This window comes from Octopus bimaculoides, chromosome 3, assembly GCF_046866305.1.
Source record: "Octopus bimaculoides isolate indiv1 chromosome 3, ASM4686630v1, whole genome shotgun sequence".
NCBI lineage: Eukaryota > Metazoa > Mollusca > Cephalopoda > Octopoda > Octopodidae > Octopus > Octopus bimaculoides.
Window position 1 is genome coordinate 1,348,777 of NC_142930.1, and position 14,873 is coordinate 1,363,649.

General features: G+C 38.3%; 1 protein-coding gene across 1 annotated transcript in view; it reads left to right on the forward strand.

Annotated features, from left to right (window-relative positions):
* The window catches only part of LOC106867320 (gelsolin-like protein 2), a 63,932-nt gene that overhangs the window by 32,854 nt on the left and 16,205 nt on the right, over window positions 1–14,873 (forward strand). Inside the window, exons 2-5 of the mRNA XM_089348434.1 lie at window positions 3,376–3,456; window positions 4,494–4,567; window positions 10,130–10,204; window positions 13,818–13,883. Coding sequence (XP_089204560.1) covers window positions 3,376–3,456; window positions 4,494–4,567; window positions 10,130–10,204; window positions 13,818–13,883 — 296 coding nt within the window. The remainder of the gene's footprint in view (window positions 1–3,375; window positions 3,457–4,493; window positions 4,568–10,129; window positions 10,205–13,817; window positions 13,884–14,873) is intronic.

The following is a 14,873-nucleotide window of genomic DNA, read 5'->3' on the forward strand; positions in this document are numbered from 1 at the left end:
ATCTCATCAGATTTCAGAAGACATCTATTATTAAGAATATATTTAACTCATACCAAATGTATTGAGTGCTGTTTTCTTTCATTTGTCCACTCAATTTTACACACACACACACACACACACACACACACACACACACACACACACACACACACACACACACACACACACACACACACACACACACACACACACACACACACACACACACACACACACACACACACACACACACACACACACACACACACACACACACACACACACACACACACACACACACACACACACACACACACACACACACACACACACACACACACACACACACACACACACACACACACACACACACACACACACACACACACACACACACACACACACACACACACACACACACACACACACACACACACACACACACACACACACACACACACACACACACACACACACACACACACACACACACACACACACACACACACACACACACACACACACACACACACACACACACACACACACACACACACACACACACACACACACACACACACACACACACACACACACACACACACACACACACACACACACACACACACACACACACACACACACACACACACACACACACACACACACACACACACACACACACACACACACACACACACACACACACACACACACACACACACACACACACACACACACACACACACACACACACACACACACACACACACACACACACACACACACACACACACACACACACACACACACACACACACACACACACACACACACACACACACACACACACACACACACACACACACACACACACACACACACACACACACACACACACACACACACACACACACACACACACACACACACACACACACACACACACACACACACACACACACACACACACACACACACACACACACACACACACACACACACACACACACACACACACACACACACACACACACACACACACACACACACACACACACACACACACACACACACACACACACACACACACACACACACACACACACACACACACACACACACACACACACACACACACACACACACACACACACACACACACACACACACACACACACACACACACACACGAGAGAGTGTGAGTGAGATGTATTGTTTGTTTATATTCCTGTTGCTACTGCCCTGTCTTCAAGAGGCTTCAGTGCTTTACAAATATTTATTCGTTCCTTGTCATTCCCTCAAATCACTGCCATCCACTTTCTCACTTTCAAAATAAGCTAATGTGTACTTGTACTTAACCAAGTTTAAAACATAATGTTCAAGCATATTAAATTCCAGTCCTGCAGTTTGCAACCCAGATAAGTGGCTGGTCTTCTTTTTTTTTTTTTTTTTTTCCCACTCAGGTCAGCTCAAAGCTTTTCCAGCCTGGAGCATTGTGCATCGTGGAGTACATTATCCAATGTATACTTCCTAGAGTACAGTTTGAGGAGGCTTTTGGTAGCTATTTCTTACAGGCCAAACATCATGTCAATGAAGCTGTGTGGCATAGTGGTTGGATTGTTGTACTTGTGATTGTAAAATCCTGGTTTCAATTCCCAGGCTGGGCAGCATGTTGTGACCTTGAGCTTTAGTCCACTCAGCTGTAGATGAATATCCCTGTCACAGATTGCTGTCCCATCCAGGAACAGTGTTGTGATCTTAGTCACTTACACACCATGGGCACTGGGTGACCGCTGGACCTACAAGTCTCAGGACTCGAGAGACAGTAATGTCCCAGCAATTGCTGAGGGTGAAGCTTTCATGCAAAAGGAACTAAAAAAACGAAATGTTTTTTTTTTTTAAATTGTATTTTTATGATTAAAATTCAGAAAGATGTTAAATTCTTTTTTTACCCTCATCATAGGTTGATCTGATATTTACAGATGGTTATTTGGGAAATCAAAGATGAATATTAATGAAATTTCATGTAACTTTTCTGGAGATTAAAAAGTTGTTAAGGTTACAATATTCCAGAAAGTAATAAAACCATTAATACTGGAATATAGTAATTGCACTGTGTGCCTTTTCCTCACATTTGGCAGAATCAGTTTATTTAAAAAAAAATTTTTTGTCTCTATTCCCAATAAAAATCTTGTCAGGTTAAAATAACCATCTACATATCATATTTAATGTATACTCTTTTACTTGTTTCAGTCATTTGACTGCGACCATGCTGGAGCACCCTTAGTCAAGCAAATCAACCCATGAACTTATTCTTTGTATGCCTAGTACTTTTTCTATCGGTCTCTTTTGCCGAACCGCTAAGTTATGGGGATATAAACACATCACTATCGGTTGTCAAGTGATGTTGAGGGGACAAACATAGACATACAAACACACACACAAACATACATGTATATATATACAACAGGCTTCTTTCAGTTTCCATCTACCAAATCCACTCACAAGGCTTTGGTCTGCCTGAGGCTATAGTAGAAAACAATTGCCCAAGGTACCACGCAGTGGGACTGAACCCAGAACCATGTGGTTGGTAAGCAAGCTACTTACCACACAGCCACTCCTGTGCCTATATATATATATACACCTTTGAGAGGCATGGTTATGTGGTTTTCATCTGAGAGAGACTTTCTTCATAAACATATTGAGTTAAAAACACAATATATACTAAGGTCAGATGAAAATCATCCTAGCAATGATTCACAAGAATGCCAAATGCATTTCAGCCTTCTTGAGCCTTGTCAATGCTGGGACAATTTACATTTCATTCTCATAATATATATTATATTTTTAACATATTTATGAAGGGATGGATGAAAACTACAGCATCATGGATGTTAATGCATTGGGTGTGATACATGGATGGCTATTTTAATTTAATGCTCTTTTCAATTGCATATATTGAGTCCTCAATACTTTTCGGTAGAGTAGAATCACTGTTGATCTTGCTCCCCAATCTCATGGTTCAGGGTTCAGTCCCACTTCATGGCACCTTGGACAAGTGTCTTCTACTATAGTGTTGGGCCAACCAGAGCCTTTTGTGTGAATCAGATGGACTGAAACTGAAAGAAGCTTTTGTGTCTTTATATTTGCTTACAACTGGCTTTGGTTTATTTACTTCCCCATAACTTAACAACTCAACAAATGAGACTGATAAAATAAGTACTAGGTTTTATAAAATGCTGGGGGTTGATTCATTTCATTAAAACTTTTTAAGGCCCTGCTCCAGGATGGTCGCAGCCTGAAATAAGTAAAAGAGGGAAAAATAGATATATATGTTGTGCTTTGTGTTATTTTAATCTTTTATTTTTCTAAATATTTATTTATTTATTTCAGGATTACGTAAAACCAAGAAATATGACTGGAAGGATAGTAACATGGCCCTTGTTGGCAGCGATTTAGACAAATCTGTGAAAAGTAGGTATATTTTGTCTGAGGTGTAATAAATGAAATATCTGTTTAATAATAATAATCAAGGTGTTTATAATAATTGTGTATTTATTAATAATAATTGAATCCTGATCATCATTTAACACCCATTTTTCATGCTGGCTTGGGTTGGACAGGAGCTGGCCCAGATTCCGTCTGTTTTGGCATGGTTTCTACAGCCAGATGCCCTTGCTAATGCCAACCATTTTACAAAGTGTACTGGGTGCTTTTATGTGGCACTGGCATGAGTGCATTTATGTGGCACTGGTATAGTGCTTTTTATGTGGAACCAGCACCCACATGCCCACAAGATTAAGAATGCCCATCAGAAAAGGGATGTGGGGACATGCCTGTATACAAGAACAACCACTTAGCTTGATATGTCTTCAGGTGACAAGAAAGACATCTGACCATAAAATATCTGCTTCAATAAACTTCATGTTGATGCCCCGTTTTTTTTCCAGTTTTCTTGCGTGGCTCAGACAATACTTGTTGAAGCAGCTTTTCTTTGTCCAGATGGCTTTCTTGTCACCAATTATCGCTTGTTTCCAACTAAGATTATTCTTATCATGGCTGATCATCTTTTCTCAGAAGATTGAAAATGAACAAAACTGCTTGTGCTCACTTCTGACTATTTTGTCATGTCAAAGACGCACACACTTGTGTGTGTGTGTGTGTGTGTGTGTGTGTGTGTGTGTGTGACAGGATCCTTTTGGTTTCTATCTACCAAATCCACTAACAAATCTTTGGTCAGCCCAGAGCTATAGAAGACGACACTTGCCTGATGTGCCATGTAGTGAGACTGAACCTGGAACCACATAGTTAGGAAGCAAGCTTCTCCACCGCACTGCCATACTTGTGCCTATCGTAATTGATCAAGATCTATTAATGGAATTTGAAGAACTAATTAACTAAAACGATACTTTGATTAGGTTCCAATTGTTCAGGTAACTTCAAGTTAAAATGTAAAATGTAAATTAGTTTTCTCAGTTTCCATGGTGACTGGATTTTTATTTCTTTAATAGAGGATGCAGCTTCCAAAGAACCCATGTGGCACGGCACAGGGGAAGGACCCTGTTTAAAAGTCTGGCGCATTGAGGTGGGTACCTTTTCTTTGTGGTGATAGCTTTTAAAGTTTTTTTAGACATTATTTTATTTTTATTGTGTATTTTGGTCTGTTGATAAATTCAAACCCTGCTCTACTCTTTCACCACAAATTTCTCTCACTCTTTCTTCCTGTTTCTGTTGTGCCTGTAATTCAAAGGGGCCAGCTTTGTCACACTCTTTGTCACGCTGAATCTCCCTCAGAACTACGTTAAGTAACACGTGTCTGGAGTGCTCAGTCACTTGCACATTAATTTCACGAGCAGGCTGATCCATTGATCGGATCAACTGGAACCCTCATCATTGTAACCGATGGAGTGCCACAATATGGGTTGGCTGTGGTACCTCCACACTTACAGTCTACATCTCCAGCCTGAAACCCCCGTTTTTTTCAATAATATTGTTCTGATGCAGTTCTTTTTAACTGGAGTCCATATAGTCCTTTGGGGATCCATAGAAGATTTTGTTGTTAGAATTTATCTGCAATAAATTGGTTGCACTTCTACAATGCGCAAAATATTTTCACAGGTTTGTTTATACAGTTCCTAATAATATTATAAAAATAAGATTTTTTTAAAACCTCAAATGGCTAAGGGGTTCCATTTGCATAAAATGGAAATCAAAAGAATTCATAGATAGGAAAAATAGTTGAGACCCACTGTCCAGAGATGTGCAACCAAATAAATATTTACTGTCGGTCTTTTACCATATCTTGAATGTCTTGCTGCTCTGGTCATCACTAAGGCTTCAGTGTCTACCGACCATCATGATAGGAGCCCACAACATTATCCACCATCTACTCTCTTACTTGTTTCAGTCATTTGATTGCGGCCATGCTGGAGCACCATCTTTAGTCAAACAAATTGACCCCAGGACTTATCTTTCCAACAGCATCTTTAGTCACCTTTTTCTATTCAATGTCTCAAACACTCAACAACACGCTTATAGAATTAAAAAAAAAAAAAAAAACTGTGCAGCGTCCGTGACTTTCAGAAACATTTTTCACACATAGATTCATTGAAGCATGGGATAAAGTACTTTTGTCACTTATTATCTATCAGGACACTGCATCCTTCAAAGATTCCATGCTTCCTGAAATTCACCAACACCATTCCAGATATGCCCATCCAACTTTTTCTCTTTATGGCTTTCTTTATTGTTTGCTTTTCTATCTTTTTGTGTTTTATTCTGTGTATTTTATGTCTGGACTTCTAGCTTTCATTCTTACTTTCCATCTTTGCTTGACTTTCTGCTCTCTTTCTGTCGCCTCTTTTAACCCTTTCTCATGAGTACATTTGAATATTGGTTACAATAAGCTCATTTTTAGTATTATTATTATTATTATGAAAGCACCATTTGAGCGTGGTCGATGCTAGTCCATCCCGGACTAGCTCTCGTACCAGTGGCACATAAAATGCGCCATACAAACATGGTTGATGCCAGTACCACATGACTGGCCCTCGTGCTGATGGCATGTAAAAAGCACCCACTACACTCTCGGAGTGGTTGGCGTTTGGAAGGGCATCCAGCTGTAGAAACTCTGCCAGATCAGATTGGAGCCTGGTACAGCCTTCTGGCTTGCCAATCTCCATTCAAACTGTCCAACCCATGCCAGCATGGAAAGTAGACGTTAAATGATGATAATGATTATTATTATTATTATTATTATTATTATGGCAGTGAGCTGGCAGAACTGTTAGCATGCTGGACGAAATGCTTAGCAGTATTTTGCTTGTTGCTACGTTCTGAGCTCAAATTCCGCCGAGGTCGACTTTGCCTTTCATCCTTTTGGGGTTGATAAATTAAATACCAGTGAAACACTGGGGCCGATGTAATCATCCTCTTCCCCAAAATGGCTGCCTTTGTAACAAAATTTGAAACCATTATTATTATTATTATTACTCTTGGCTAGTATTTGACTTTCCATTTTCCCCTGGTTGAATAAAAAAAAAAAATCAAGGCACCAAGATCCTAAACTTCACCTGTAAATGAACAAAACTAAATATTGCCAGTGATTTAAAATATTCCATGGTGCTTTATAAATTCTGGCTGCATTGCTTTTATGAATGTGGAACAACAACCATACTTAAGTCTAGAGATCAAATTCCTACATATCCTACAGCCGTTTCAGGAAAGGTATTTCAGAATGGGTGAACTATTTGTACCCATCTCAAATATATACAGTTAAAATTTTCTTTTCAGGTTGAGTAGCCCATCTTGCACAAAAGGTCCCTGAATGAGGGTTGTCTAAGGATGATGAACACCCATGTTTCCAGAGGTGAATTATCCAAACCCCAAAGAGTTCCTCTCAACACATGGCTATGATGCTCCCCAACTACTTCTGCTCGTGATCAGAAATGCACTGAGGGACATGCTCAACTGGTTAAGGTCAAACAACTGACAATCAAATCTGTGGTATTGAGCAGAATATTTGATGTTGCTCATCTTTTATATCAAGACAAAACAATGTACATGATAACGCTTCCAATCAATTAAGATCAGAAGCAATGAGAACCACTGCCTGTATTATTATTTTTATTATTATTATTATTGTTACTATAATTATCATTTTATTCTGCTGAGGACGACTTTGCCTTTATTCCTTTCTAGGTCGATAAAATAAGTACCAATTAACCAACGCTTGTGTTGATGTAATTGATTCATCCCCTCCCTCAAACCTGCTGGCCTTGTGTCAAAATTTGAAATCATCCTCCTCCTCCTCCTTATTATTATTATTATCATTATTATTATATAAGGTGGCAAGCTGGCAAATTCGTTAGCATGATGGGCAAAATGATTAGTGGCATTTCATCAGTCTTTGGTTTCAGTTCAAATTCTGCTGAGGTTGATTTTGTCTTTCGTCTATTTGGTGTCAACAAAATAACGACCAGTCAGACCCTGGGAATAATATAATCAATTCATCACCCCCACCCCACCCCCCGAAATTGCTGGCCTTGTGCCAACATTTGAAACCAGTATTAATGTGGGAATTGACACTTGTTACCCTAACCGTTTCCTCTGTTGAAATGTACACCATGCATTTTTTTCATTCACCCAGCCTTGTCCCCTAATCTGGACAGCTGAAGGTCCTTCTTTAATACCCATGGCTACTGCACAAGGATGTCACATACCTGAACCCTGCTCTCTGAAAGACCCGTTCATCTGCCTCTTACCCTGATTTGACATATCAAAATACAACCTCAATTGGGGAGATGTTTCCTATTTCAACCCTGACCTCTGTTGTCCATTGGTGTCTCTTATCCTTGTTGCTAGATCTTTCTGCAGCTCTAAAGAATGTTCTGACATTCTCGTTTACCACTTTTTTTTTTTTATTGGTGCACCTTAGATGTTCTTCAAAATCTAAACAATGGAATTGCTGCTTCTTTTAATGCTGATAAACTTGCATTGAGCCAGAGGAATATGTTGCTAAAACTATTTCTTAAAACTTCTTACAGTTGAACATTAATAAGTTAGAAACTGCAGAGTCAGTTCCAGTTTGGTGGTGAGTAATTTTGTTGTTGGCTGAGTCTGTGACTAGCTTTCTGTCCTTGTTTGAATCCATACCATTTCTGTTGCTGTTAGCATAGGTTGGATGGTTTGACAAGCTCCAATGGGCCTGGAAACTGCATTATCCTCATTTAACGTATTTGCATGGGTCTGACAGAATTTGAGCCGATCCTCTATAGTTGAACACTCTTCCTGTTGCTAACTTTTGCATGTTTCTAAGCAAGGACCAGACATGCTTCCAGAGATATTGGAAACAAATGACACTGCTTGTATGATGGGGATGTTCTTTTACAACCATAATGTAATGTTGAGATAAAGACACATGCACAGTCACACACAGACTTCTTTCAGTTTCTGGCTCCCAGATGCATTCACAAGGCTTTGCTTAGCCCAGGGCTATGGTACTCTGTGTCCCAGAAAGATATTTTTGTAATTTCTCATATACAAGAGAGGGTAATCAAACAGCCTGAATTATAAGAACTATGTTTTACTTATGTAATACACAAATCCAACTTCAAAATGACCACCACCTCTTGTTTTGATCATGGCCTGCAAACAAGTGGTTACTGCAACAGCACCACACCACTTCTTCCTCAAATTTATTCCATGCAAAATAAGGACTTCTTTCAGACCCACTGCATTTGAGTATGAGATGGCTGAGACAGCTCACTCTCTAAGAGAGACCAGACAGAAAAGTCCATTGGATTGATGTCTAGGCTTGAAGGAGGACAAAAATTCTTGTCCCCCAAACTGCAGAAATGCTCTCTGCATCATTTTTGTGTAAAATTCAAGGTGTGGGCAGGGGCACCATCCTGTTCCCAAATGTTTCATTTAACCATGGCAACACGTTTCCTTCCAACATTTTGATGTAAACTGTGCTAGTCCCACCCTCATAAATGAAGATCAAAGGAGGCTTGGATCCATCAGCTGCTATGGCAACCCTCACCATAACCCCAGCTAGTTTCTGATGACAAAAATAGGTTTAGCTCCCTTCAGATAATTTCTGAACATCAGCAGCATTACAGCCTGTTGTTCTGTTTGCTTGTAATAACCTCCACAGTGAAGATCTTCTCATTGCTCCAAATGAAGACTTTTATTTGTGCTGCTCTTCATCTCCGCTAATGTCTCCCCCCCCCCTCCCTTGTCGAGCCGTGTTTTCCTTTATGGCTGCTGAAATTACTTGTCCGAGTTGCTTCTTTTGCATACCTCTTTGGCGATCCTGTGCATTGAAGATTTTGAAATGTTAAACTTTCTTCTCATTTTCCGCATGTTTCAACAAATATTCCTGTGAACTCTCTTTCTCACAGTATCAATCATAGGTTTGGTGCATGCAGTTCTTTAACGCTCTAGAATTGGCTTGCCTGAAGTCATGCCAGATCGGTTGTAACGTTTCCAAACTTTATACACCATCTTACAACACACATTGAGCTGTTTTGCAACATCACTGTTAGATTTTCCTGCTAATTTGTTCATGTTGATCTTGAGACGCCGTATTTGTTGGTAAAACTATTATAAACACTTAAAACTGAATCGCTGTGCACAATCAAAAATAGAATTGCTTTATCCAATACTTCTCAAGAGTTTTCTCAATCATTAGTAAATTTTTCTCAGACATCCGGTAAAAGATTCTTGTTCAAGGTACGTGCAATGAAACTGAGCGTGAAACCATGCGTTTAGGGAAGTGAACTATTTAATCACATGACCATGTCTGCATCTAAAATAAAAAATCCTCAACATTTACAATTCTTTTATTTCTCTCCAGTGAATATGAAAATAAAATAAAATAAAATAAAAGAATCTGTGTAAAATACGACTGTTTAAGTGTTTTTTTAAGTGTATTTCTTTCAAATGTGAAAAAAGTAATTTGTTAACATTTGCTATTATGTAGGTGTTGTGATAAAAACCATTGAAAATCAGTCTAGCAACTAATTGCTCTTCCTGCATACAGTTTTTATTCTTTTTTGAGACGAAATATTTTTTGTTTTTGAACAAAAAGTCATTCGATGTCTTATTTAAGTGTTGTGTTTGTTCCATTTATTATTATTTGAAGAAATTCCAAGTGAAGGATTGGCCTGAAAAAGACTATGGCAAGTTTTACAGAGGAGACAGTTACATTATCTTAAAAGTAAGTTATGCATCTTTTTCTTCACCTTTTTTTTTTTTTTCCCAGTTAATTTTCTACTCTGGTTTCTCTATTTTTCTGGTCACTTACATTGGTATAAAATATTAAAATAAATAAACTAACCTTACAGAATTAGAACCATGTGCAGATAATATTTCTCTGATGCAATAAACTAGAAGTTTAATGCTTGAAAAGCTACCTTTTATCTAAGATGGAATAATCACCAAATGGGATTTCTCAAACCAAGCAAATGTCATAATATTTAGTTAACCTTTTCATCCCCACCTGTCTGAAATTATCCTTGGCCCTAAGACACAAACTTCCTATTTTAAAGAGATCTAAATTAAAACCATCAAAATTTCATTATTTCTTCTGAATACCAACTTCATAAACAACAAAATTATTTTACTGAATTTTCCATTATTTTCCAAATCAGTTGCAACAAAGATGGTGAATTTCAGCAGAAATATGATAACTAAAGGATTAAACAGAAAAAATTATAAACTTGAACTGTTTGGCACCTATTAAATATGATTTCTGGTATTCTCAAAAAATCTATTTTCTTTGGTTGGTCCCTAAAGAGCAGAGAGCCACAACTATTTCCTGCCAGTCAATGCAGTCTTGGGCTGCCTCCTACAGAGACTGGTTGCTTTTGCTTCGTCCTCCATGCATCCTTTTCAGAAATAATTGTATTCTTTGAATCTTTCTTAGAAACACTATTACTTATGTGAGTCTTCATTCTGATCATCATCATTGTTTAACATCCGTTTTCCATGCTGGCATGGGTTGGACGGTTTGACTGTGGTCTGGAGAGCCAGCAGCTACACCAGGCTTCAATCTGATCTGGCAATGTTTCTACAACTAGATGTCCTTCCTAATGCCAAACATTCCAAGAGTGTAGTGGGCACTTTTTATGTGTCACCGGCATGCGAGCCAATCAGGGGACACTGACATCAACCATGTTAGGATGATGCATTTTACATGCCACCAGAATGGGAGCCAGTTAGTAGGCACTGGCCACAGCTACAGTATTGTTCCACCACTATGTTACCCTAGGTCTGGAAGGGACTTTGCGTCAGCCACAGATTTGGTCTGTGGCTTCAGCAAGCTGTCTCGCAGCTGCCCAGTATGTCACAGGACCGTAGCTCCTCCTCCCTATCATCAAATTTCTTGGTATGGGTATCCCTAAATCTCTGACCATATGAAAGGTTAAAATTCCAAATCCTTTTCCAGATTGGTCTGCTTTTTTGGCATCCTTCTGGCCTTGGGTCTAAAGTCACTAATAACTAGTCTTTGCTGTGGGCAGGGAGAGGGGCATTCTTCCCCGGGAAGGGTCTTTGTATTTAAGAGCAACCATGCATCCTGCTGTCTGGTGAGAATGTAATCGATCTGGCCAGTGGAGTCACCTGATTGATAGGTTATCAGGTGGCTGGCTGGCTTCCTGAAGTTGGTGTTGCAGATCAATAGGTTATTTGCATCACAGAACTTCAGGATCCTAGTCCCCTCTTCATTTCTGCTACCAATTTCATGGCCTCCATGTACGCCATGGAAGATACCAGGTTGCTGTCCAGCATGCCCATTAAAATCTCCAGCCACAAAGATGAGATCATTGTCATTCATCTTTGAGGTATCCTACAGAAGAATATCATAAAAGTGATCCTTCTGTTCATTTGGTAAGCCCACTTGTGGAGTATAGGCTGATATAATTGTAGCTATACCATTCTGCAAGACTAGCCTAAGTTTAAGTACTCTATTGCACACCCTGACTACCTCTATGACCTTATCCACCCATTTCTCTGCAAGAAGTATGCCCACACCCCCTATTCCATCACTATTACCTTCCTTCCCAGAAGAGTTTATAACTATGTGCTTTGCCTGTGGAGACTAGCTGGAGCTCCTCTCCACCTTACATGCAACATACATCAACACATCTCCGTTCAAGCATCTCTACAATATCACTAGACCTACCTTTCAATGTGCCTACATTTAGAGTGCTAACTCTGGAAACTGGGAAAGAGATATGGGAGGTAACACAGGAAGGAGAGATGTTGTTCAGCCCCTGAAAAGAAGGTTTCTGTGATGATTTGGGAACAGACATCATAATAGTTGTTCTTGCTTTTAACCTACTGTCATTCAAACATGTTAGAATTGTTAAGGTTGTTGCCTCTACTGGGGGTGGGGGTGGGAGTGAGGAAGCATTGTATATAAAAGTGTTTGGGGCATTGTAAATATAAGCGTTATAAACATTGGGGATGTCAGCATCACTGATGCTGCAGATATAAATGTAAACAAAAGAAAAAAGAGGCAGACAGTAAGTGGGCTGCTATCTGATTTAGTTAGTCCGGAGATGGGTGGGGGAGAGAAAGGAAAGGGCGGTGAGATTACCAATATTAGAGGGGAAGGGCAACTGGATGTCCGGTAAGATAAACGAGATTTCTGGTATTGGTGGTGGGGAAAGGGTGGGTGCAACCACAGACAAGAGAGTCATTTTAGGGGCAGAACAAACAAGAAAGAATTATTTCAGAGAATAGATGGGTTTGAATAAACGAGGCGATTAAAAACAAGAAATTCTTAGCTGTGCATATTTTCGAGTGATAGAAGTGGAATTGCATTCTCTTCTGTTATTTCTAGCCTCATTTATTGCAGATTCTGTTGTCTGGGCAGAGTCATTCTTTTTTAGTGTCTTATAATTTAACACACTCATCGGTAAAATTTCCATTTATTTATTTTTTATTTTTCTAAAAATTTTCGTTGCGTCTTGCAACTTTTTCAATAGTTTTGACTATTGCAGATTGTTATAAAGAATTTAGGTGGTTTCAAACAATCAAGAACTTCATTTCTGATGTTTATTTCTTTACACCTTTCTGCATATCTCCAGCATAAAATGAATGATTTTCTTGTTTAACCTTTTTCTTACCTTTTTCCTCTTTCAGTTAATTTGGAAGATCATGAAGAATTTGTCATTAAACTGATGTTTAGAGCATAAATTAACATGATTTTTTAATGGAAGATTTTAATTTAATTGCCGTACTTAATGGATTATAAGATGTGTCTATAAACCCCTTCATGTTTTTTTTGCAAAGTTGGGCCTCCCATAAGTTAAAATTACATTGTTTAGTGTGCTAAGAGCCTTGTTTTCCTGAATATTCCCTGCTGAAATTAGGATGTCTTATTTGCCCATGCAAATACTAATTTTAAAACAAAACAGATGTAGATTTGGTGATTTAGTCTCAAAAAGGTTAACAACAAAATTCTTTTAAGATAGGAATTATAAGCTTCTCTCTTTGTTATGCATGTTTTCAGTTGATTTTCTTTTTTTTTTTTCTATTTTATAAGGATTATTTTTGCTCTCATACTGATTTAACTATTGATATATGAGCAGACAGTTGGTTGATGTATTTCAGCCACGATAAATAACTACACATATCATCTTCAGTAAATTTCCTATTCATTTTAATAATTTTTACAGCCTCCATAGTAATCGAAATCTAGACAAGTTGTTAATTATATTTCAGTCAAAATAAATAATTCGTTTTCATTGTTTCTTAAAAATTTCAATGAAGTTTCAATGATTTTTAATTTTGCATTTTTTTTCTTTTAAATTCTATTTTGTCAGAGTTACTTAGAAGAAAATAAACTCCTGCATGATATTCATTTCTGGATTGGCGCAGAAAGTTCTCAGGTTAGTATATTTAAAAGTAAAAGACAAGATTAATTTTGAGAATTATTATTAAACAAACATTTTGGGTGACAAACTAATGGTTTGGTAGTGAGAGTTCTTAGAGTACTGGACTCACAGTAACTCAATGTGACACAAGTTGCCCCTGGTAAATGGAATCTTGTCTACATTGATTACAGTGTTCAAGAATTTGACAAATCCATCTAATCTACATCTTTCAAACACACACACACACACACACAGACTATATTTGGCCATGGTACAAGTTTCCCTTAATTACCTTATATGGTAAATGGAATTCTGTCAAAGCTGGTGTCTAAAAAATCGTGATAAACACTGAGGAGAAAGTTTTCTTTTAAGTTCTGTAAAATATGTTTAAAGTTTTAAAAAGATCAGTTTGATTTTGTTTTTCTGCTTAAGTATTTTCTTATTGCAATGGGAAAAAGAAATTGCAGTTTAGCCTTATTCCAGTGAAAAAAAAAAACAATGTTTAAAGAATTTGTGGAAAAAATATTAGTTAAAATAAATGTTATTCATCACCACCACCATCATCATCATCATTTAACGTCCGCTGTCCATGCTGGCATGGGTTGGAAGGTTTGACCAGGGCTGGTAAGCTGAGGGGCTGCACCGAACTCCAGTCTGATTTGGCAGGGTTTCTATGGCTGGATGCCCTTCCTAATGTCAACCACTCCAAGAGTGTAATGGGTGTTTTTACATGTCTCCAGCTTGGGTACTAATTGCATGACACCAGTATCTGCCACAACTACAGTTTCACTTGGCTTCATGGGTCTTCATTCTCAAGCGCAGCATATTGCCAAAGGTCTCACTCATTTCTTCCGTGAGGCCCAACGCTCGAAAGGTGCTTTTTGTGCCACTAGCACAGGTACTCTTCAAAAAGATTTTAGTTAATATTTTATTAGTTTATCTGACCATCTCCTCTTATATATGAGACGTGTGAAATTTTAAGCTAACTTTAGATGTTTATATTTT